Source organism: Scleropages formosus, chromosome 11, assembly GCF_900964775.1.
Source record: "Scleropages formosus chromosome 11, fSclFor1.1, whole genome shotgun sequence".
NCBI classification, from domain to species: domain Eukaryota; kingdom Metazoa; phylum Chordata; class Actinopteri; order Osteoglossiformes; family Osteoglossidae; genus Scleropages; species Scleropages formosus.
The window spans coordinates 12,722,767-12,748,387 of NC_041816.1; the positions used below are offsets into that span (position 1 = coordinate 12,722,767).

Genomic DNA, 25,621 nt, shown 5'->3' on the forward strand with positions numbered 1-25,621 from the left:
CATATTTTTCTTCATTCTATGAAAACGGGAGTTAATACTGTGTATCCCAGATGAAATCCAATGTTGGTATGGTCCGGTTAAATTCACCGCACGATGTAGCGCAAACAAAGGTGGAGTTGTCGATCTCGTACAGTAGTAACTATCTCTGTTTGCACAAAGTCGGGCTGAAACAGACGCGAAAGAGCAGGCCGTTGAAGTGCTCTGTCGCCGACCCAGTTAGCCACATCGTGGGATTACAGGGCACCCGGATCGGTATTGACACACCGGCATGATCGCACATGTGATCGGTACCGTACGACAATAATCTGACAGTCTGACTTGAGTATTTTCACGCAGCGAACGGAGCATAACACCGCCGCGGTGAGTGGTGTAGATCGGCACCGTGTCAGTAGTTTAAATAACTGGTGGTCCGGGTGCGTTACTATGTATGTACGTGACTTAAGTAATGGTGAATCACAGCTGTTAGGCCGCTTGATGCCAGGTGCGTGTGTTAACAATGGCTGTAGTTGTGGTGCCTCTCTTTCTTGGGCAGGCTTGGGCCTACCCCCCCATCCCCGAGCCGAGCCCAGCCCACTGTCTCTTCCGTCTCTCTCTCTGCCCCGACGGCACAGCAGAACTGAGCTGGCACCTTAACGAATGAACGTGAATTTACGGCCGCGGCCATTGTGCTCCCGATTCACACACGGTGTTAGTAGCCAACTTTTCTCTCTTTCTCCGGTGCGGCTGCTGCGAAGAAGGCCATGTCCTGTACGTGCTCCTCTGCTGCCAGGCTTCTGCTGGGCTCCGCTCAGAAAGGTGAGCAGCGCTGCACTTGCGCACGTGCGCTGCGCTCTCCTTCCTCGCGCGCATCACGCTCCGGCGGCGCTGCTGACAGTGACGTGTGCGCTTAGTCTGAACAGTACAGTACTTATGGTGACACTTTGCTTGCTGAATATGTAGAAAAGGGATATAATTCTTGTGTGAATATTCAGCCGTTTATGATGCGTCTCAGGTATGAATTTCGTTTTGTTGTTGTTGAGTTTACATAGTAGTGTTATGGATGTCCTTTGAAAAAATGTGTACAAATTTAAATTTGGTGTGTTCTGGTATGGTGCAGAAAGGTTGGTATTATTCGGACTAGGGAAGTTACATGTTTCATTGCATTTTTGATAGAATTTCTTCTTTACTCCCACTGTTACTGCTATTAGTCTTCATGTGGCTGGCTTTTTATCCAAGGTGACAGTAAGGTTTGTACAAAAAAAGTGCTTGCAAGGTTGCAAGATTAGATAACTAGAAGATGTTGGTAGTTCATGGATTATTATGAAAATGTGAGATATAATGTTGTTACACAAAATCAGCCCAGTACTGTACCAAACAACAATCATTATTAATTTCACAAAAAAAAAAAAAAAAAATCACAGAACTGAATGGCAACTAGGGAGGATTAAGAATGTGAAAGATTATGAGTGGCATCATGAATGGACAGAAGAGATGGTTAGGCAGATGTCTTGCTTTCTTGAAGGAATCTCTTGCTCTCGGGTTCAGCTGTTTGCCCTGATCAGGCCGGGAATTCACGAAGTTTACCTGGCTCCCAGAGTCCCTTCGAGATCGTTCTCGGAGACGTCCGTGTATTTTGCATCCAAGGAGGGAACAACAAAGGATGGCTCTGCAGATGGCGGAAAGGTATACTCATTTATGTTCCTTCATAGGAATGCTTCATGATCTTTAACAGGGCAAATGTTGTTCACTTTAATCAAATCATCCATTTGGTTGTTCACTTATTATGACAGGTTTCAGGTGTCATTTTATACCTGCTTTGCTGACTTCTAAGGCAGCTTAAAAGCTCACAGTATTACAATTTTCCTTACATTTTATAGGTCCTCAGTGTTTCCGTATCCTCCTCGGATTGAACGAATACATAAAGTGATTTATTACTGACTTCCACACAAAGTGACAAGGAAATACGATTACAGTCCTGGATAGTCCTCAGTAAAATTTCTCAGTGTGCAGGGCTTCCTGAGTTCTCTGAAACATTCATGTTGCTCCTGTGGAACAAAGTGTAAAAGCTTTATTATATATTTACACACACACAGTCTGAAACCGCTTGTCCCTATTATACATTTACCCATTACTTAAATGTGTGTTTATAGATTGTGTGCTGTTATTTGTTATGAATGTCGTGAATTTGAAAATCACAAACACCTAGGGACATGATGACAAAATAGGAAGTAGTGTTATTACAGTGGGGGGGGGGGGCTTTTAATGAAGTTATTGTTGTTTGATGATACCTTGCTTAAGGACTTAACATTTTTAAGCATGTCATATGTTGACCCCAGTTGGTGTTTTCTTCTACATTCCAAGTTCTCCTTGATATGCTCTTTTCACACTAGAAGTCATCTGTTGAAGGCGGTGGTAAAAGATCTTCTGGAAATTCGGGGAAAGGAGGAAACCAGCTTCGTTGTCCCAAATGTGGAGATCCCTGTACTCATGTTGAGACATTTGTCTGTAAGTCCTGTCTCTGTCTGAACCCTAGTGCTTATTGGTAAGTTAATAACAGTACTGTGGTTGTCTATGAAAACAGTACTTTATACAAGGCAACATGGGTGGCACAGCAAGTAGCACTGCTGCCTCACAGCACCTGGGTGGTGCGAGAGAACATGGGTTGGAGCCCTGCTTAGTCTGTGTGGAGTTTGCACGCTCTACCCTTGTTTGCGCGGGTTTCCTCTGGGTGCTCTGGTTTCCTTCCACAATGCAAAGACATGCTGTTCAGGTGGATTGCTGACTCTAGTAACCCATAGTGTGTGAGTTACAGAGAAAGTGTGTTTCACTGATGTATGGATGAGTGACCCAGTGTAAGTAGTGTATCTACCAGTGTAAGTCACCTTGGGTGAATAAGTTGTGGGCTGATACTGCTATTCAGTGTTCGTTGGAAGTCGCTTTGGAGAAAAGCAAAATGTAAACGTAAAAACATCCAACATCCTTGTTATTGGTGGTGTTGTGTATTGAAGATTACGCAGATTTCCACTATATTCATAGCTGATACACATAGCTATTTAGATTATTGCTGGGAATCTTAAGGTACCTCATACAAGTGTAAGAGCATTACCTGGAGCTCCCAGTCACAATCAGCATATGTATGTATATATGTATGTATGCATAATCACGGAGACTTGCACTGTGATAAGTGACCCTAGAATAAACTGGTTCAAAAAGTTCCACCGATAACTCTCCACAGGACTTGTTTTGCGCTCAATAAACAGTTGGGTCAGTCAAAGCTATCTGGTAGCCGAGCAGGCCATCTGTGTGATACGCTGGTCACGTGACTAATTTGATGTCCTTGGTGTGATTATTTTTGTATTTTTACCTCCACTGGAGAATAAAAGTGCTTTGGATTGCTGGGATTTAAGGCACTTACGAGCAATTTTTCTCCATATCGGCAGCTTCGACACGCTTCGTTAAATGTGAAAACTGTCATCACTTTTTCGTGGTGCTCTCGGAGATGGATTCCAAGAAAAGCTTGAACAAAGAGCCCGAGTCTGCAGCTGAAGCTGTTAAATTGGCTTTTCAGCAGAGGCCACCTCCACCACCCAAAAAGGTAACAAGAAATACTGTTAGATCTCAACAACCTGTTGTCTTTGAAACACTCTTATCATGCAGAACGATATTAACAATGTATGCGTAAACTGGGCGTTTTGTCCTAGACCTTCAGGTTTGAACAAGCTAAACCCAAGTCGGTTGAATCAATTTAAAATCACAATATGGTGTATTTGCATCTGTCTCTCCCTGACCTCCACATTATACATATCTGACTCTGAAGGTAATGTTTTTTTCCCTTATTTTCTCTAACTGCTTCTCAGATTTATGCATACTTGGATAAGTATGTGGTAGGCCAGTCCTATGCTAAAAAGGTGCTGTCAGTGGCTGTGTACAATCACTACAAGCGCATCTATAGCAACATGCCAACGGGAACCCGGCAGCAGGCCGAGGTGGACAAACAGTCTTCGTTGACACCACGAGGTTCGTACTGTCCTGGCCTTTATTCTGCACATGGCTGAGAACACCTGCTTACCAAACTGGTGCTTCTTTGCACTTTTCCGCTGCTTGGCTTTTAAAATATTTAATTTTTTTCAAAGAGGAAACCTAAATGATGTATGCATTTACTCTTTTTATGTTAAATGAGAGGCTCGCTGTTTGATCATGCCCTGCTTTCAATGCAACTTGCTCATCTTGTAATTTGATGGTTTTTCGGGGCTAATTTTTAAAACTGATTAATTTTATTTCTAATAAACAGTTAAGTCTTTAAGTTGAAGGATTGATGTTGTAAAAATCACAGAGTCCCCCAGAGGTCAGTTAAATCTACGCTGGATCACTGAATCATTAAATGCACTCTAATAGTAATATTATTCATACTTGGGTGTTTCTTGCAATATTATCTGTGGTTTGGCATATGTCCAGCAAACATAAAATGTGACATGATTAGCTTTATTTTATTAAATTTTTCAGGTTTAGCTGTGTACAGGATGAAACTGATTTTTATGGGTTCAGACATGATCCTGTTTTGTATAGCAGTGCAACCTGTGGAGCACATGTACCAGTTGCCAGCTGCTGAGTTACAGATAATCTTGTAACCACCCTTTAATTTATTGACTTTCACCCTGTTCTTGTAGAGCTAGAGATAAGAAGACGGGAGGATGAATATAGATTTACAAGTAAGTGCAATTTCTTGTTCCTTTTACAAGTGTGGTATTACGCTTCTGGTCTGTATGTCCCGTTTCCAGCAAATGTATCATCTACCTTCTTTTCATTTAACTGACCTAATTGATTATGTTCTACAAATGCCACAATCCTATGGTTGTCAAATTGTCTTGGTCCGGTGCTTTCTGAACTCCAAATTAACTAAAATGAAATGACAAAATGCAACTGCTGGATGTTACAAATGCCATTGAAAAGCAGTATGTTGGTTATCTTTTCCAAATATCATGCATGTTGATGGCGATAATTCCAGGCAAAATTTTGCTGCACTCTATCAGGGTTCATACAGATAAAGTGGCCTAGTTGTTGACATCAGCGCTCAGACTATCTCTTTGCTGTAACTGTACAGTGAAACTGAGTGAAACATGTTGATTAACAGACTGAACTTTTACCTAATGACTGTGTGCTGACTTGTTTTAAAAATTTAATATTAGGCCAATGATTCCAGAGTACCCCTGAAGAAGGAAATCATGAACTTCAGTACTGAAATTTATACATAATAATAATAATAATAATAATATATGTAATATATTATTCTATATATAATATAGAATATGTATTATTATTATTTTACTCCAAATTGTCCTGAGTGTTGATTTAAAAATAAAGGTATAATATACTATGATCTTGCTTTGTCTGGTTTGCAAACGGTAGCACTTAAAATTTTTGTGAACCATTATTTAGCTGACTCCATTATCTGAGGCAGCTTACAGTGGCAAGTTTATACACTATGACAACTGCAATTGTTTAGAATGATTTACAAAGTTATGCAGCCATGTAGTTTTAGTCCAGCAATTTAGGCTACCTTTAGTTCGTTGCTAACCTCAGCAGGAGGTTGGATTCAAACCCATGTTTTTCAGCTTTAAAATGAAGTCGTTATTTATTCACTGTTCTAAAATTCCACTAACGATTGTGGGAGAGTGAAATTTAATTAATTGTGGTAAATGTTCTCTAAAGCTATGTACAGTAGATTCTAGATGAATTGTATTTTGCATTTGATTGCATTGCTCTTGTATGTTTTGGGGTGTTTCTTGTCTGAAGTTAGGTGTGTCGACTAATTTTAAGTGTAGTTCCTGTGTTGAGTATTTAAAAAAAAAAAAACTATGAAAACAAAAGGAGAATCATAATCTTGTTCCTTTTTTGCTTCAGAGCTGCTTCAGATAGCTGGGATCAGTCCTCATGGCAAAGCGCTTGGCGCCTCTATGCAGCAACAGATGGACCAGCCGGCTTCTCAGGAACTGAGGGGAGGTGAAGTCCTTGATTCCAACCACAGTGACATCAAACTGGAGAAAAGCAATATTGTCCTGCTGGGCCCCACTGGATCAGGTATTTTTCCAAGTTGTTTCTGGAATGGTATAATACTAGGAGGCGCGGTGGTGCAGCGGGTTTGGCCGGGTCCTGCTCTTCGGTGGGTCTGTGGTTCGAGTCCCGCTTGGGGTGCCTTGTGACAGACTGGCGTCCTGTCCTGGGTGTGTCCCCTCCCCCTTCAGGCTTACACCCCGTGTTGCCAGGTTAGGCTCTGGCTCACTGCAACCCCACTTGGGACAAGCAACTTCAGCCAGTGTGTGTGCGTGTGCGTGTAATATTGTTACTTGTAATTTTTCCTGAAGTTTGACAGTGTCCAATGTGTCCCCGTAAAAGGCAAAACCCTGTTGGCCCAGACTCTGGCTAAATGCCTGGATGTTCCATTTGCCATCTGTGACTGTACCACACTGACTCAGGCTGGATATGTGGGAGAAGACATCGAGTCTGTGATTGCAAAGCTGCTGCAGGATGCAAACTATTCAGTTGAGAAAGCTCAGCAAGGTTGGTTTTTAATGTGTAAATATATTTTTAAGAGTTTCTTAAACAGCTAATGGCTGTTAAATGGCTGCCTAATGGCTAATTTTTGAGTTCTGAAGGAGGGAGGGAATTTCTATGAATACATTTCAATTCTCTGTTTGCTGTTATGGTTTTATACCTGCAAAACTGGAACCTTTTTCAACAGAGGTGGCTTATTCATATTTTTTTTTTATGCTCACAGGTATAGTCTTCTTGGATGAAGTTGATAAGATTGGCAGTGTTCCTGGCATTCATCAGTTGCGAGATGTGGGCGGGGAAGGAGTTCAACAAGTGAGCACATTAAAAAAAACCATAAGGATGTGTTTGTGTTATACTGTATTATTTTCATAACAGAGCGTGTGTCTGGCAATTCTCAAACTTGCAGACTGCAATTAGTGGAATTGTGTTTGACCTGTTATGCATATATGATATAAAATGATTACATTTCACTTAAATCATTAAATTACCACGTCACTGTTAATTTGCCCTATGCCTGTCTGGATGTCAGCTCTTATTTTACTTTGTGTTTACTTTGGCAGGGCTTACTCAAGCTTCTGGAGGGAACGGTCGTCAATGTGCCTGAGAAAAACTCGAGAAAGCTAAGAGGGGAGACGGTTCAAGTGGACACAACAAACATTCTGTTTGTAGCATCTGGTGCTTTTAATGGGCTTGATAGGATAATCAGCAGGAGGAAGAATGAAAAGGTGAGCGTTACGTCCGTTAACTCTGCAGCCAGTTTGCAAAGATTAAACAAGATCTCATGTGGCATCTTCATTTGAACTTTCTCAAAGTCTTAGAAATCGTTGTAATTCTTGGAAAATTCATCCATCCATCCATTGTCAAAAACTGCTTGTCCCGAGTGGGGTCGCGGCAAGTCACAGCCTTAACCGGCAACGCAGGGCTCAAGGCCGAAGGGGGAAGGGACACACCCAGGACGGGACACCAGTCCATTGCCAAGCACTCCAAGCAAGGCTTGAACCTCAGACCCGTCACACAGCGGGCACCGGCTGAACCCGCCGCACTACCACGCCCCCTAGAAAATCAACTTCTTAACTGAAAACTAACTTTATTCTGTGTGCTCCTTCCTGTGATGTAGTACCTTGGCTTTGGTGCACCGTCCAACTTAGGCAAGGGGCGTCGCGCCGCGGCTGCCGCCGACCTAGCCAACAGCAGCGGTGAGGTGGACACAGTGCAGGAGATGGAAGAAAAGGACCGGCTGCTCCGCCTCGTGGAGGCTCGCGACCTCATCGAGTTCGGCATGATCCCTGAGTTCGTGGGACGCCTTCCCGTGGTGGTGCCGCTGCACAGCCTGGACGAAGAGACACTGGTGCGCATTCTGACGGAGCCACGTAACGCCTTGGTGCCGCAGTATCAGGCACTCTTCAGCATGGACAAGGTCAGCCCTTCCCGATTCTGCTTCCCTGACCCTGGGTTACCATTTTATTTTAATGAACCTGCACACAGATTACCCATTTTTACAGAAAGGTCAATTTCTATAAATTGTAACATTTATATGACTGTGGCTGCATTGTAGTGTGAACTAAATATGACTCCAGATGCCTTGCAAGCCATAGCCAGATTGGCTTTGGAGAGGAAGACTGGTGCTCGTGGACTTCGGTCCATTATGGTAAGTCAGTGAATACAAGAAATTATAAGCTGGCACTTCGTATCCATGTTTTCTTGCTAACGTTGTGTTTCATGTATATTGTATCTTTGACAGGAAAAGCTGCTGCTTGACCCTATGTTTGAGGTGCCACATTCTGACATCATCGCTGTGGAGGTGAACACGGGCGTAGTTCAAGGAAAATTAAGTCCTAGATATATTAGGTAAAGACAAATGCTGAAACTTCTGCATCATCTGAACTGAGAGGTTCTTTCTGTGGTAAAGTTAATTCCTTAATGTCTTTTCTTTTTATCTTTCAGGGCCCCTGCTAAAGAAACCACTGATGAGGAATATGATTCTGGGATCGAAGAGGAAAGTTGGCCTCGGCAGGCAGACATAGCCAATAACTGACATCACTGTTCCGTTTATGAGCCTCTCAAAACGTCTGACAAAATTCCACCAGTTAAGAAAACACCCCGTTGGTCAATCCCAGTAGAATTAAGCACATATAGTTGAGAAGGAGATTGTTATTCAGAAGCAATTTAATGCTTGGTCCCTGTTTATTTCTATACATTTCAGTAACGAGTTTTATTAACAACCTTTAACTTTACATTTGGTTTCCTTTGCTGGAAGACTGTTACCATTTTTGTTTGTGTACATTTTATTTTGTCAACAACTGAAATTGAGTGTATAGTTTTTGTTTCATTAACTTCACTGAAATGGTTCTGGAACAAAACAGGCAGAGCCGGGATCATAGCGTAAAGCATTTTGCCAAGCTACGTATCGATTACAGCTATAATTGTGTTAAGAGAATGAAATTCTGTGAGTATCTAGGCTGTTTTTGATACTTTTTCTGCCATTGTCCTGACTTTCACAAGCAAACCTCTGATGGGGTATAACAAAGCTGATGTTTTTTTTAGCTACCAAGTTTTTCTCTTCCCAACTTCCCCTCACTTCCCTTTCTAAAGTGTTACCCACCTGGACCAACACGATTATACTTAACGTGACCTTTGTAGCTGGTCCTTTAGGCTACTGTCAGTTTAAATTAATTTTTAGTATATTCCTGTGGATAGCAAACAGTGGCCGTGCACGACACCAGTCCTTTCTGATGTAAAAGGAAGCGTATTTGCAGCGTGGGTCTGAGGGAATTCTTGTCTGGCTTCTTTCAAACATTTCGTGCAGTTATTTTAACGCTAAGGTGTACGACTTTGTGAGCAGTATGATTCAATGAGCCTTCCCGCGAAAGCCATGATTATATTAATGCAGCGTTCAGGTCGAACCGCTACGGTTTTTTTAAACATGTCCCAACCAGCTGGCTGAACTGTGTATATTGTGTATATTGTTTAAAAAGGAAAAAAAAAAAGTGATTTTACTTTGAAAACACCTAATTCTCTTTGATATAACTCACGCAAGCGAATGGGGGCAAACCTAAAAACATGAACCCGAGGATGTGACTGTTTACGTACGTAAATGAGACATATGTATACAAATACGAATAAAAGCTTGTTTTAAATAAATGCTCATCGCAGTTTGTATTTGAAGTGGGGCCTCCAGGGCTCATGGTGGCGCTGTTCGCTTTTCAGGGGGCGCCGAAGCGCGAAACCAACGACGTTCAGGTGCCCGCAACATCGCGGAAGTGGTTGTTGATACTACGGCAGTCGGCTTCGCCGTGTGCGACTATACGATACCGAGGTGCTTCGATATGCCTTTTGGTTTTCGTCTTCCGCTGTTTTTAAAACGCAGGTCGTGAAACCTTTATGACGTGTGTAAAATGGTATTATTGTGCTGATACGGCGAGGCCAGAAGAAGAATATGGAAAAACAAACATTTCGAGCGTTCTCGGGAGGTCAGACACAGCAGTCATGCAGCAGGAGGAGTCCCCCGCCGCATCCCGGGGGCTCGTTTGATTTGAGAAGAAGTGTGTTTCCGAACGAGTTCCAAAACCCAGCGGTAGCCGGGGGGTACTGGGCAGGTCCGGGTGTCTTCCAGCAGCAGGCACCGCCGCCGGCGCAGCAGATGACCAACATGATGATCATGCAAAGAGCGGATCGTGTTCAGACAGAATCATCATCATGGAGCTCTTTAAGTTTTACAGCGTCGGCGGATGCTCACCATGGCGGAGCGGACACGCCGGGCTACAGAGCACCTTTTCCTCCCTATCAGCACGGTTTTCCCTTTCGGCCTCCTAGTAGTGCGGCGTCCACCATGCGGGACGTGTTCGATCCGAGTCGACCGCCGCTGCCGCTGCCGCCGCCGCTTCCTTTCCGGTCGGAGCCGAGTCCGGGACACGGGGGGCACGGTGATGCCGCCCAGAGGCTCCCGGATCCGGCTTCCCGTGTTCAGTACACGACACCGGAGAGGCTGGCCGATCCAGCGCAGCAAGGGCGCGGTGGGCCACGGGCACAGGTGGGGGGGCATGATTCTTTCAGCAGGGATTTTAATGAGAACTCTGGAGCACATTTGAGCCAGTTTGGGTTTGGTGCTCATGGCTACGCTCACACCTTCAGAGAAAGGAGTGCGGGGGACAGGTATGGCCCACCTGAGGTGGAAGCACCCCGGGAGCGATGGCACCCGGACCACCAGGAGAACCCAGGCTGGCAGGACGATGGACACCCGAAGGACGTGCGGCCTCCGCATACGGATGCTGAAACGGCGCAGAGACGCCTAGACCGACAGTGGCTTTCCCAGTTTATGCTGGACGGAAAACTAGGGGAGAGAGCGACTTCAAAGCACCCGGATGGCGATCCCTCCGTGTCCATCAGCCGAGTGAGGGAAACGCTGTACGGCGCTGATCGCTTGGTGTCACAGTTGTCCCTCGTGTGCCAGGCTTTGAAACAAAACACGGAGAACGAAAGCTTTTGGACGGACTCCTATGCCAAGGCTACGGAGATGAGGGATGAGCTGCAACGCAAATTAAGCATCTTCGGTGACCCTTCTTTCATAGACGTTTGCAAGAAGAAAGCGGCCTCACTACGCAAGAAGAGAGCCAGGATTCGGCGCAGGAGAAATGAGCTGGCTCAAGAAAGAAAGGAAAAGGAAGCGAGAGTTCTCGAGAAAGAGGCCTTCATAGACAAGTGGCGGATGAAGCGCATTCACGAAGCTGAGGAAAAGAAACGGGTACCAGTCACACTCATAACTGTTCTTCAATCACAGAGCATTGTGTGTAATATAGCTCGTACCTACAGAGGGCACAATTTGCAAATATAGCCATTCCACATGAAGAAGTGCCCCGCTTAGCCAAATTCTTTTGTGTGAGGGCTGAATTACCATTATTTATTATGGGTAAAAAAGTAATTGTTCCCAAACAAGAAGTACGTTGCCTAAAATTAAAGCATTATAATAGTAGTGCCAGCTTATTCTGCCACAACAATTATTTCTAACTTGTTTCATATCATTTTTAATTCATTTGATGCTTTTTTTTTTTTTTTCCCAAAGTGATTTAAATGTTATCTACCTACAATTATTTACCTATTTATACAGCTGGGTAATTTTACGGTAAGTACCTTGCTCAAGGGTATTATAGCCAGAGGGTGGGGATCAGACCTGAGACCTTTGGGTCTAAAGGCAGGACTTCTAACCACTACACTACCAGCTGGCCCATTTATTGTCCATAACCAGTTGTCCAGTGTAAAGCTACAGTGGTGCAGCATCTTTTCCAAAAGCATGGCTTGTAAGTCACAGTAAAATGTAGCATAGTTATAGCTCTATAACTCACTTTCTTTTGTTGCACCCAGTTTAGTTTCGATGGTTTCAATAGAACTTATTACTGTCGCTCTTAGTCACACAGCACACACAAACTGTAAACGTTGCGGAACAAAATTGGATTAAAAATGTCTCGCACATCTATTTTTTGGTTATTCTTTAGTACCATCTGTCATCTCACTAGTAAAAATAAGCAGCGCTGCTGAAAATAGAAATTTTGAAAGTAGATCGGTAACAAATATGCATGTAAAAATAACCTATCCTAAACGGTACATGACTTTGAAAATACGTAAGTTGAGTGTTCGTAATTTTATGAGCCGACGTGTTTGGATGTTAATTTGGGCACAGAAATACACGTTTCAGTTTCTGATGCATAGTTGTTTGAGATGGTGTGTTCCCCCCCCCCCCCCCCCTCTTTTTCTCTTCCTCAGTCTGTATTGAATCATTGCTTCTGGTCTGTTTGTGAGCAGTGACATTAACATGCATCCCTGTTCTGTATAGGAGCTGGAGTTGAGGGAGGCGGCAGACAGCGTTCTGTCTGAAGTGAGGAAAAAGCAAGCAGATGCCAAGAGGATGCTAGACATTTTGCGTTCCCTGGAGAAGCTTCGCAAACTACGAAAAGAGGCAGCAGCCAGGAAAGGTGTGGTGTGTGCCGCTTGTCTTTTTTTTTTTTTTTTTTTTTTTTCTTTCTACATTCTTCTGTGCTTGCCAAGCTTTTGTTCTTCCCTTTTGTATGTCTTTATTTTCCATCATCTTAGGACACTTAACTACTTGGCTGTCCTGAATAATATTCAGATCCTTGTGGAATGTGTCATGCTCAAGCTTGCCCAAATTACCCAAAAATGGGAGCCAGAGCTGCTATTTTCAAATGCAATACCCAGCATAATTTACGAAGAAGTTTACCTGTGCATTTTAAACTGAATTCCATTTCCTAACGTAGTTAAATACATTTGCAGCGATGAAAATGGAATATATTGTTAACTGACAGTTGTTTGCAGAGATCATCTGCAGCATAGTGTTCATCTTCAGTTCTACTTTTGTGTATTTGCTTTTTGGCACAGGTGTTTACCCTGAGAAGGAAGCCGATGAGACTTTTGATAGTCAAGTGGACAGGCTGCGGAAGCTGATTCAGAAGCGCACCGCCCTGTATGCTGCAGAGGAGAAGGCTCTCAGAGTCATGCTTGAAGGAGAACAGGAGCAGGAACGCAAAAGAGAGCTTGAGAAAAGGCAGAGGAAGGAGAGGGAAAAGCAGCTGCAGAAAAAGCGGGAGGTGGAGGCCATGCTCTTTGGAGGTAACCTGGTCCCATAATAGCTTTAGACTTGGCGAACATGGTAAATTGTTAGTGTCAAAATTTATAAAGTGTAGCTTAGAAGTGCCTTTGTGCTTCTTTTCACAGATGAAATGCCTCCAGATCACCCACTACAGCCCTTCAGACAGTATTACTGTCAGGCAGAGCTCTCTTTACACACTCTCATTCAAGCAAGGTAGAGTTTGTGACTTCGTAAAGCAATGTGACTGCAAGGGCCTGAAGACCCATCTTTCATATCACAGAAAAACACAATATGAAGCTGTTCTTTCTAGATGGTATTTAAATTTACTTCGCTTTGCAAAAAGGTTGTGTAAAACTGCTGGATTGATACTCATAATGTTGTACATATTTTAATTGAGTGTTGTGCTGTAATTATATACGTATATCTACAAGAACCTGCAAAATACTGAATACTTAATTTTTTTAACTAGTACCTTTAAGTCTTTTTAATTGAGAAAATTTTCTTTCATGGTCTGCCTTCGCTTCAGGAGAGAGTGGGATCAATACCTCGTCCCTGCAGATCACCCTGATGGCAGCTGCATTCCCGAAGGCTGGGTTCTCCCTGAGGCCCCTTCAGATGACACCTGGGGCACCGCCCTTGACAAGCAGGACCATCTCACAGACTGACTGTCTGTGTCATTTTCAGCCAGGACTGTGCAGCCTGTGTGCTGTGAATGGCAACTGTAAATGGTGTGTTATACTCAGTCCTTACTGACCCAGTAGACGTTTCAGAATGGTGAAGAAGACAGAAACCAAAGAAGAGAAGGATGTCATTGGCTTACCCCGAGACTCAAATGTGGGCCTTAAATTATATGCACTGTTTGATTATACAAAAATTTGTCACTATGAAAGCTGTAAGAATGTCCTTGTATTTTTTTTTTTAAATAAATGAATATATAAAAAGTCAGAATTGTCTTTTAGTATCCTCTTTGGATTTATGACATTTGTTGTTAGGATTAAGACTAAACATGTAGGCACGATACCATGTGTTACAGCTAAACAGGTGATGTCAGTAAGTTATGTCAGTGGATTAGTAGCCCAGAGAGAATTAGCTAGAGCCATCTGTGATTTAACGCACGTCACCATGTCTGAACAAGAGAGGAAAGGGTCCTCCAGCTTCTCACTTTGAATCTGCTTTGAGGGAGGACGCACACTTCGTGAGTACATTTGAAATGAATGGAGTGTCACAGAGAAACATTGTTTAGCAGGAGTATAGTGCAGGTTTTGCTGAGACTCATAATATCCAGATTTTCTGTGTGATTTATGGAGGTTTGTTTAGATTCACCTAGGATAACTGTAAAGCTGAGTTGGTTAGTCTTTAATTCTTTAATCTATTAATGTGCAAACTAGCAACTGTAAAATGCGCTGTTTATTTTTCAGTTTGTCATTAAATATTTATTTTCATATTTAAACTGCAAGCTTTTATATGAAAATATAAACTTTAAGGATAAAAGGGTAGATCAAGTACATAAGTACTTTTTAATAATTGTTTGTCTTCTGTGACGGAAACTCTAGTGTTGAAGAAACCAAAGGGATTCCTGACAATTGTAGTTTCAGCAATTTAATAACTTAGTGATAACAGAAGAATTCAGACAGGTGACACTTTATTTGCCAGAACAAAAAAGCAATCAGATTTACATAACATCTGGTGTATATATTTCTTGTAAAGGCTGGATTTTTAACTTGGTAGTATACAGTGACTTCTTTTGGTGATGTTCAGTAGTAATCGTGCATTATATCCACGTGTTGTGCGGTCTGCTCTAGGATGTAGGTAGCAGTAGTTCATCTCTGCACCTCATGTGGATTGCAGTCATTAATCAGCCAGGTGTTATTTTGATTAAAATGGTTCTTTGTGTTATGCTGTGATGCATTATGGAATTCCTGGTACTGGAGAAGCCTATAAATGCTTGAGTTCTTTGAAACGTACTGATTTCAGGAACTTAGTAAAAACAAGGCAAATTTCGGCAAGTACGTCATTTAAAATTCCGGTCAAGTCATTTTTATTGTGTTGTGTCTTAGCATCGGAAGTAAGTACGCTGCAGAAAAACGATAGTTGTTTCTCGAACTTTCAATTATTTTGTTGGTTTAGCAGAAGGCAAACAAATTAAGTACTTGTAAAGCCTCTGGCGATTAAGCTATTGCCATGATTGCATGGACAAAGACCAGGACCATCTGCTTGCATGAAGTTTCACCAGAAGCCCTGGAGGAGTAGTCCTAATCGGCTCGCTGCTAATTTGAATTTTGCTGAGCGCCACTGGCCCTTCTGGTGGTCAGGACAGGTGCCGTAAGAACGAGACCCGTCTGTGGGTGCTACTCCCTCTCTGTCTGCTACCCCGCAGACGGTTGAGGAGGCACATCGTGGACCATCCAGCCAAAACCCTTAATCTGTTTGTCCTCTTGCTGCCCCTGAATTGTGTAAGGTGGTGAACAAATATAGCAGGGAAAACAGTGGAGACACCAGCTTTTCTTGAGTCCAAAGCACAGCTGAGCTTAGAATAGACTAGATTAGATGTTTATTTGCATTTATGCAATGATTAATTCCAAGTAGAAACGGAAACTGCGAGCAGTGACACTGTTTATAAAACAGTTCACGCTGATGTTGACGCGGATTCTTCTCGCAGGGGACAGAATGAACTTTCTGGATGAGGTCCCTTTCAAGATCCCAAATGGCTCTCCAGAGGAACCGGTGGAGGAGATCCAGCTAGTGTCTGCCCCGGAGCTCACGGTTCCTGACTACCTCCAGATACTGAGGGAAACCGAGGTCTGAGCCCAGCTTGCACACCAGAGTTCGCTGCTGTCCGCACCAAGCCTCCGGTTGACACGAACCGTCAGGATGGTGGAATCGCTGGGGAAGCAGCTGCGTGTCCCTGACATGTTACTGCTCCGTGAACTCCAGCTTCCACCATGAACACGAACGTTATTCTGCTACTGCGCCCTGTCCAAGGGTTGTGTCGCAGCTAACTCCACGCTTACATTACACTTTTTCATCTAGCACGCAATGCTTTTCTGCAAAACGACTTCCAATGATCACTGCATAGCAGTAACCAGTGCACAAGTGCTGAGCCATGCCTTACTAAGGTTCTCCATCCAAAAATAGCCTGTTGTTGAAGGTTATGCTACGTGACATTAGATGGCATTGGTGATCTGCTCAGAATGGAACACAAGGACTCTCGGCATTTGTTTATTCTGTCGATAAGGCAAGCTTTCTCTGGAACTTGTGCTATCTCTCTATCATTTATGTCACTGTAAACCCTTTGTTAGAGTTTATGGGTCCAATTTCCTGAGCACTTGTAGAAGGGCCATATTTGGAAATGTGCTGAGTTTCGGTATTGTTTAAAATTTCACTCTTCTGCTTTGCAGAGGAAAGTCTAAAAGATTAGAGTTCTGTACTCTTTCGATCGGTCCAAAAACAATAAACTGGACTTTGCTGGGAAGCACCTTTTCACGTAGTTTGAGGAAAATGTGACACTTACAAAATTCCAATCTTTTTAAAGGCCTGCAGTTTCACCCAGGCTGACAAAACCGGTTGTGGATCTTCCCAGTATTTAATTATTTCACCTGTACTCACTAAAGGACATTATCAAGGCTTCAGACTTTACCAGTGTGTCTCTTCTCTATTGTCTGGCAGTATGAGTTCACTGTGGAGAACTGGGTGTTGGCAGGGCTGGAAGGAGGCTACCCGAGGGTGCCGCAACCAGCCTTACCACAGTCCCCTTCTGAGGTTCTGCCTTCCTGCCCACCGTATTGGCTAATGTTCAGCAGCCCCCAGGAGAGCCGACTGTCCAGCCGGAGGAACAGCGACCTGTGGGAGCCTTCCCCGCGCATGAGGAGTCACAGCCTGAACGCAGCGGCCAGTATGCATCACCTGGCACCCAGGGTCAACTTCCTCATCTCTGATTCTGAAGGAGATGATGGCTACTCTGAGGATGATGAGGACTCCACTGCCGGAGAAAAAGTGTCTCTCCTCAGTGAAGGGAGAGAGGCAGCGCGTGGCTCATTGATGGGGGACAAGCTCCCAGACCTTAAAGGTCTCCGCTCCTCTCAGACTAGGCAGGGATCATTCATCCCAAACTGGAAAGACTTCAGACAGTCCTCGCTGACCGTGCTGGACACCTCGAGGGGACTCACCCCCCAGGGGCGAGTCCAGAGGCATCTGAAGGGTAGGCAGCAGTCACTCTGCCACGTTGACCCAAACCATTCCCTGAGCCCGCTGATGTCACCTCCATCCTCAGCTCCATCTAGCAACTTGGAGTCAAAGCCTTCTACTGATGAATACATCTCTACCATGAAGAATCATCATCTGGTAAGAAGTGATACCCACAAATCTCTTCTTCAGTCCTGTCTTATTACTTGCTGTCCGTCATAACAAGTACTTGCTGTCTCACAGCGCCTGGGTGGTGCGAGAGGACGTGGGTTCAATCCCTGCTCACTCTGTGTGGAGTTTGCATGTTCTCCCCATGTCTGTGTGGGTTTCCTCTGGGTGCCCTGGTTTCCTCCCACAGTCCAAAGATATGCTGTTCAGGTTCCCCATAGTGTGTGAGCGACAGAGAGAGTGCGTTCCACTGATGTATGGCTGAGTGACCCAGTGTAAGTAGTGTATCTAGCAAAGTCACCTTGGTGAATAAGGTATGTGGGCTGGTAACACTACATAGGGTTTGTTGGAAGTTGCTTTGGAGAAGAGCATCTGCTAAATAAATAAATGTAAACTTACAGGAAGACTTGAATTTATAGAGCTGAATGGTATAAGATATGTGGGATGGTCTCTGTTTCATGAAACACACCAAACACCAGCTGATTGATATTCTGTTGTACCTTCAGAGTTTCTATGTATTCATATCTGTGCCCAAAAACCATGTTAAAGTTATTCACTTGATTGGGTTATTTCACCAGTACAGACATTCCAAAACGGTCTTTTTCAGTGGACGACCCATGACTTCACTATAAGTAGCCACAGCTTACGGAGACCTGAAAAAGGTAGAAAAGGCATTTAAATCCCCACAAAACATCACAAGTATTTTAGTCATGGAAAACTCAGACCATGTGTCATACTGGAATTTTAAAATTCTGCTATTACAACACTTCATCTAGGAGATATTGAATGCTTGACTGAGAATTAGCAGGAAAAAAAAAATTTTTATTACGTTAGCAAGTGAAGAAAGAATTGTTTAGGCTGTGTGTCAGTGGGGAAAATGGCTCCAAATGACATTCGTCAAATGTTTCTCCTGCTGTACTGTCTAATAATAACTAGTGTAAAGTCTTTTCCTGGAATCCTCCCAAGTTGGTTGAGATTAACAAACATATCTGATCTTCAAATGTCTTTTCCGGCAAAGCATCATTTACAATGCAGTATAATGTAAATCAGTGGGTGTTTTTGATTTTACATTGCAGCGGTAGGATTTCAAACGTAAAACTGAGCGATCTTCAAAGCTGAGTGGTGGTCGTTTCCATGTCAACCGGTCCCACATTAGAGTGAACTGTGCCGTCAACCAGTGGGTCTGACACAGGGCTGCGTTTGCTCCGCAGCCCCTGACCCCCTACCCCTGCCTGGCCGCGGCCGCCTCGGCAGCTCGACCCCTGAGTTCCCACACTTCCATGCCGGACTCGTCAGCAGAGCTGCTGTCTGCTCTCAGCCAGGAGGAGCGGGATCTCCTGGAAGCCATCGTGGCGCGGGGCTACCCACTGCGCACGGCCATCATCACCCTGGAGAAGACGGGCTGGCAGAGTCCAGAGCAGGTCCGTCACGTGGCGTCACCATGATACCTTGCACTGCTCCTCAGTAGGGCTCAGCTTCATCCGCAGGACAGCGGCCCTCATCTGCGTTGAAGATGTTCGCATTAAGTGCTGCTCAGGCACAGAGCACATCAGTTTTGAAGCGTTGACATTCTACGGAAAACTTCCAAAGTTTTACAAGACGTGTTTTTTTTTTAAAAGTCCTTAAATATCCTTTATACTATCTCCCTTATTATAATTAGGTTGCATAGATTTTAAAGACATGAACTTGTAACCTGAAGATTTCTGATTAAGGCGCACTCCCTTTTACTACTTCAGTACCTGTGAGCAAGGTACTTAGCCTGATTATCGCTAGTGAATACGCACTTTTATAAATCAGATATTGCGAGTCATTTGGATAAAAGGATCAGCGAAGGATTTAACTAATAATCTTACATGCAGGCTTGTGCCTCCTCTTAATGTGATTTGATTCATAGCTGCATTTTTGGCGATTATCGTGTGTAACTGCTTAACATCAACTTGTGCAAAAAGGGGAAAGCTTGCAGTTATTTTTTACAGCAGCCTTCCCAGAATAAAGCTCGAGCCTCATTAACAGCTTCACAAAGTTTATTGATAGCACATCTGGTTTTAGCTCCCAAAACTTGATGTTGGTCTGCTTAGAGAGAAAAGGAAAATATAAATAGATACCAGATTCCTGAAGTTTCCGCAACCTGGTATTAGTCATCTTATTCTCAGCAGCACATAGCAGCTCCCTTTGGGAACAAATGAGTCACAGAGAGCCCTTCAGGGCTCGGTGGCAGACGTGCTGATCGCTGAGACAATTTCTGCGGAAGAGCCTTGTTAACTCTGAGCTGTATTACGAGGCAGGAGCAGCAGTCGCACAGACGTCACCCCAGAAACGTCCCGGAGCGATCCCTCGGTCCGCATTTCCATTGACCGCAGCACCTGTCACATGTCGCTCTGTCACAGATTTCCGCACTTCAGGATTAAGTTCGCCACAGTCACCCAGTGTGTTGGTGCTTTGCTTTCTGTTTTCACTCTGGATGCTTTTTAAATGGATCAGCAATAAGCTCCGATTGCAGGGCGTTTGGAAGTAAAACACCTAAAACTCACCATTTTTTCTCGGGGGGGGGGGACATGTGTCTCACCAAATTTTGCAGCTTTTCAGCCAAGTCCTGCTGGAGAGAACGGGACAAGTTTTAGTGACTTATAATTTAGAGGGAGTGAAGACAGCAGCAGCTGGCATGGCAGGATAAGCAGAGCTGTATCTGGAGGGATCATCTCACAAGCTGGTTAATCGGGATAATTCTCTCCTCACTTCGCTGATGGCTCATGTCATGCAACATGCTCACGTATAATGTTTCACATTATGGGTATCGTTTTTCACTCAAGTCATTAAGAGACCTGATTTCAGCAGTAAAAACTGCCAATTTTGAATACTCTGCAGATCATTTCTGAAGCATGCCATACTTGCATTTTTTTTAGGAAATAAAGGTGACTGGATAAGCAAACATAATTATTGTGAACAAGTTTTACTTTTTAAATATTACTCTAGCTGCAAAGATGCTTTTTTAATATGCTTTTGCAAGTGTTAACAGATGTACGGATGTACATATTAAAAGCTTTTAGGTATAAGCTCATGATATTTGTGTGTTTGCTACCAAATTTGTAACATTAACCACGCAGTTCAAGTTTTAGTCATGGGAAATAGAGCACTTTATTGAATATTTGACAGTGGTCGGTGCTGCAGTACTGGACAGTTTGTTATGACTTCTTCTGTTATTCCATGGCCTCACCTGTCCACTTTCCCATATCTGCTCTGCACAGATACTGAGCTACCTGGTGGCCTGTGACCGACTGTGCAAACTGGGCTATGATGAGGCCCAGGTGCAGGAGGCACTAGAGATGTTCCAGAACTGTGAGACAAAGGTGAGTCATCAGAAAGGTGACTTTACTTTTTCACCTTCTCCTACAAGGGGACTTTAGAGGACACGGCATAGTCACATAATGCTCTTACGCTGCTCTCCTACAGCATCTTCCATGGTACACCATTGCTGTACGATGAGATTAATTCCCAGCCTCTTAGAAATGTGTAGGGTGTGATTGGGCCACAAATGTTTTGGAAATTTTACATCAGATTTTAAACTCATTAAACAGTGGTCTGCTAGTGGTCTTTCCGTGTTGCTGTTGAAAAGTTTTCTGCCATCTTCTCAATATAGTTACTCTCTAAATTATGTACTGTTTGTTACTAAAAAGTCTTGATAGCCTTTTTTTGTTTGTACCAACACTTTCAGGCAGCGGAATTCCTGCACCTCCTGACTCAGTTTAATGAGATGGGCTTCCAGCAGAACACCATTAAGGAGGTGCTCCTGGTTCATGAGAACCACCGAGAACGAGCACTGGAGGAGCTGATGATGCGTGTAGCATGACAGACAAGTTCTCTCTACGGACGATTCCCATAGATCAGCAACATACACTGAAAGTTACAAATATTACATATTTCATCCAACATATGATACAAAGTTGTTAATAGTAGCTAATCTATTTCAACCCCCTTAACACATGTCTGTCCACAGAGAGAGAACAAATAAACTGACATCTACAAAGGATATTTAATATCCAGACACTGCTATGTGACATGGCTTTATAAAACCTGGAGATTATCACTTAAGTTGAGATAAAATACACTGTATGACTGCAACCAGTCTAAACCAATAAAATTATTTTTAATTAACTGAGCGGGTCAGAGTGAGAGGGTCCAGTTTTTTTTTTTTAAATAAATAATCTCTGCCTCCCATCAAAAATTGTGTTTACATGGCTGTCAAAAGCTCTTAAGACTTCGGTAACCTTTCACTTTATATGGACTTGTAATTTTTTAACAGCAAATTTACCATAGATGATAACACAAATTGTTAATACAGAGATAAAAAAAGGCTTGTAAGCACAGGATGAATAAAAATAGGCTTGTAGGCAAAGAAAGTAATCTATAATTAAAACGGAGAATGGTTTGAGGGAAAAACTACTGCAATCTTAGTTCGCTTTAAATATTTTGTTTGTTGAATGACTCTTTCAGTAAACTTTACATAACTCTAAGCGTGAGTTTCTGCATCTATACTGCACTGTGATGATCAGACTGATAATCTTGGACATGCAAACAGTTGTGATCAGTTGCTTTTAGTGAATATACATTGGAAAGTCAAACCAGAATGGTATTCGATAAAATCAGAACTACATGGGTTATCTATTGAAAGCGGGTACAGGCTTATGAGGTGGCATTTTAAGGAAATTTATATCTTCTTTAGGCATATAAGCTATACATATTCATAAATATACAGAAAAAGACTGAGTTCTGAAAATCTTGTTTAATTTTATCAGGAAACAAGGGCACCACACAAGACTCCAGAGGAATGAATAAAAACATATTTTTTGTGAGAAACACAGAGGTTCTTTCCACATATTTGTGAATAACTAAAAGTGATGGGAAACTGTGTACAAATATTAGTAAAGTTCTACAGTTTCACTGCATATCATTTTGATCTTAGAAGAGATGTCAGCTGTACCGTGTATGGGAAATCTGGCCTTTTTATTCCCCAGTGACCTGGTGGAAAAAAAGTTCACTGAATTTGACGAGAAGCTACAATACAATAAGAATTCTTTGTTCTTTCATTTTCTTTTGTGTGTTTCTTTCATATACTTTACAGACTTCAGTGTGTGGTACTATGGGCTATACTATACTATGCATACTGTGGTCTACTTTAGTAGACCATAGTATGGAAATTTGGGTTTGCTTGCATGGTCCAGTACCCTAGGGATTATTCCCTCAGCCTTATATCCTTTTTTAGATTTAAAAGTACTTTGGCAAGCTAACTCATGGGACAGGATAAAAATGGCTTGTGTTTTTTATAAAAACAGGATAAAAGGTTTTATGTTTTGTTCCTAATACTGTTTCCTGCATGGGTCTGTAACAATTTATGGAAACAAAGACAAACATGAAATATTCTCAGGAATTTAAAAAAAACTTTGCTTTTACTCATGATCAAGCCAAAAACTCATAGAACTAGGGAATTTTTAGAAATAAATGTAGAAATTTCATTTTTTAAATCATTGACTAAACATAAATTAGTAGTGCTCTTTGTTGGAGACATACTGTTCTTGTTGTAATCAATGCTGTTAACCTGTTAAACAATGACATTTTTTCAGTGTCACCAAATTCCCAAACATTATTTAATTTAGCCTTGTTTAAGGTAGATATTGCTTTTTGTTTAAAGAGCAGAAAAACAATTTAATACTGTATGAAATAGTTTATAATATTCATCAATCAATGCACTGCAAAAAGGAGGACTGGTAGTGATCTATATGATTGCTGAATTTTTTGTAATTATTGCTTAATATATCTCTTCTCATTGACTGTTTAGTGGTCCTTGGCACTCTCAACAAAAATGTCCAGAAGGAGCCAATTCGTGGAAAACCCTTCATTTCCCTTTTCGGTTTCCATGTATTATTCTCAATAGTATATTCCAGAGTCATATTTCTGTTAAACGTGAACACAGAATCCCCTCTAACCACAGCCGTGAATAGAGCGCCTTTACTGTTGCCGTAATGCCCAGGCATGGCCGTCCACTGGCCTGTGGTCAGACTATAACAGTCTATCATGCACCGCAAGAAATCGTCACAGGGCCCATTTCGCATCACGTAAAGATTATCCCTGTGAGCCACCATACAGTGGCCATAGCTATGGGGCCTTACAAGTTTTGAGAGAAGCACCCACTCATCTTTCGCAGGGATATACTCATAGATGTCTGTGGCACCCACTGGCTTCCACGAGCATATAAAAATCCTGTTCAATGCTTTGGCAGATGGGGTCCCAGCTACAGGCCGAGGAAACTGAGCAGCATGGGACCAGACTCCAGTCGAAACTTTGTACACTTCCACCGAAGACATGGGTGTCCTTTCACACTCTCCTCCAATTGCATACAGGCAATCGTCATGCCCAACCAGGGAGAAGTTGTAGCGTGGCTGATGGGGACCTGTAAAAGTGCTCCAGGTGTCAGTTGTGGCATCGTAGCAGAAGCACGTGTCCACCACCTTATTGCTTATGTCACGCACCCCTCCAACAATGTACAGCTTGTTATCCAGGACAGCCACACCAGCCATGGTGGTACTAGCATTGGCTGGCAAGTCAGTTAAAACTTTCCAGTCTTTTTCATCTTCATCCAGATAGCAAACTGTGCGCATAAAGTCCTGCAGCATCTCAACGGCTGGAGAGTGAGTGCCAACAGTAACATACATGCTTGGGGTAAGAGATTCGGTGTATTCTACAAGCTCTTTCGGCAAACATCTAGCCTCTTCTTTCAGGTCACAATAAGCATCTCGAATGAACAGTGCTGAGCTGTGGAAAAGATCCAGCAGGCCATATGTAGCTGCCGTGTGGCACATAAGCAAGCAGTTATCAGTGTTGATTATGTTCACCAGATGTTTTGCTAGCGGCTCCACCTGGAGGAATGCAGCACATTCAATGGCATCAACAATTTCGTCGCTATCCAGGATGGGCTGTTCACCTCTCATGACACTGAGTACAATCACAAACCCACGAGCTCGAACCCCTTTCAAATGAATTTCCTCTTGGTCACATTCTCTCATTCCTGAGCGGAAAAGTGCTCGGAAGTACTCGCAGTGTTGTGTCAACAAAGCCTTGTCAACAATAAAAATTTTGTCTTCCACTCTTATTCTAAGGTCTGCTGTCTGCAAGTGCATCTTTCGTTCATAACTTGGCTCTTTGTTTTTCCCCTCTGATCTGCAACAGCTGCTTGGTTCCATTGACATTCTTTCTCAGGATCTGCAGAAAAGCAAATTTAAATCAGACTGAAGTTACCTTGATGGAGTTTCAGAAAGGCATCATTCCCTTTTTCTAGATAATTTCCACCATGAGAGACAAAACTGTTCCCACTTCAGGACAGTAGGACATCTGTGGGTATCTACTGTACGGTTTGTATTCCTTTCCACAGCTATAAGAATAGCACCAGCTATAGATAGCAGTATGACATGTGGCAGACATCTATTTCATGTTAACTTTGAAAAACAAAAAAATAATTTAGACAGGATCACATTACAACAGACAGCAATAATTTTAGAATTCATAGCCATTTGTCCTTGGCTGTGGTTTTAGGACATGCTGTGCAGTTATTTGGATGAGATGCCAGTGTTAGGAAGGCTGTTAAAGTTCAAGGATATGGAAGGTCATTGATCTCTTGTGAAGAGTATTCAACCAAATAGTAAAAGCAGCAAGCAAATTGTCCTTTAACTGTCTTCTGGCTGGAATAATTTCAGCGCTGCTACCAAAGTAAAATAAATAAAATTTTACCTGCAGTTTCATAATATGGACTGTCTTGACTTTATCCTTCTCTTCAGCCTACTCTTGTTCTCTATAACTGTTGAAAACCAGTATCCAACTGCTCAAAAGCTGAGCACATAGTGTCGTTAGATGTATACAGATTTCCCTAGAAAAATAGATAATTGCAACTGACCGCGCCAGTCGTCCCACCATTGTCTCTGACCCAGAAACCAACCTGTGGCAGAAGATACTCCAAGTCGTGTGTGTGTGTGTGTGTGTGTGTGTGTGTGTGTGTGTGTGTGTGTGTGGCAGTTTGACAAACATAGCCTGATCGGACTGCTCCATTTACAGAGATACACATAATATGACACCCACTTAACTCAACATGAGACA

The 25,621-nt window shown here is 42.8% G+C and overlaps 4 protein-coding genes across 5 annotated transcripts; 3 read left to right on the forward strand and 1 right to left on the reverse strand.

The window, feature by feature from the left end:
• Positions 1-153: 153 nt before the first annotated feature.
• Positions 154-9,672, forward strand: clpxa (caseinolytic mitochondrial matrix peptidase chaperone subunit Xa). Of its 2 annotated transcripts, none has more exons than XM_029256494.1 (15): positions 154-360; positions 735-795; positions 1,502-1,662; positions 2,370-2,484; positions 3,420-3,574; positions 3,837-3,996; positions 4,647-4,688; positions 5,881-6,057; positions 6,373-6,537; positions 6,755-6,843; positions 7,092-7,256; positions 7,649-7,948; positions 8,087-8,179; positions 8,273-8,379; positions 8,476-9,672. In XM_029256494.1, exons 2-15 carry the CDS (start codon positions 741-743, stop codon positions 8,564-8,566), a joined length of 1,875 nt encoding a protein of 624 aa, XP_029112327.1. In that variant the 5' UTR covers positions 154-360; positions 735-740; the 3' UTR covers positions 8,567-9,672. The 2 variants fall into 2 exon arrangements, with proteins under 2 accessions (XP_029112327.1, XP_029112328.1); XM_029256495.1 differs by having other exon boundaries at positions 154-252.
• A 127-nt stretch (positions 9,673-9,799) lies between these two features.
• pdcd7 (programmed cell death 7) lies at positions 9,800-14,043 on the forward strand. The gene is made up of 5 exons (XM_018763388.2): positions 9,800-11,272; positions 12,359-12,497; positions 12,919-13,149; positions 13,255-13,342; positions 13,656-14,043. Exons 1-5 carry the CDS (start codon positions 9,968-9,970, stop codon positions 13,792-13,794), a joined length of 1,902 nt encoding a protein of 633 aa, XP_018618904.2. The 5' UTR covers positions 9,800-9,967; the 3' UTR covers positions 13,795-14,043.
• Positions 14,044-15,796: 1,753 nt separating this feature from the next.
• ubap1lb (ubiquitin associated protein 1-like b) lies at positions 15,797-21,636 on the forward strand. The gene is made up of 5 exons (XM_018763277.2): positions 15,797-15,928; positions 16,796-17,470; positions 18,691-18,900; positions 20,725-20,826; positions 21,192-21,636. Exons 1-5 carry the CDS (start codon positions 15,797-15,799, stop codon positions 21,324-21,326), a joined length of 1,254 nt encoding a protein of 417 aa, XP_018618793.2. The 3' UTR covers positions 21,327-21,636.
• Positions 21,637-23,211: 1,575 nt separating this feature from the next.
• Positions 23,212-24,651, reverse strand: kbtbd13a (kelch repeat and BTB domain containing 13a). Its single transcript, XM_018763278.2, has one exon. The coding sequence runs from the start codon at positions 24,649-24,651 to the stop codon at positions 23,212-23,214; it is 1,440 nt and encodes a 479-aa protein (XP_018618794.2).
• Positions 24,652-25,621: the final 970 nt, after the last annotated feature.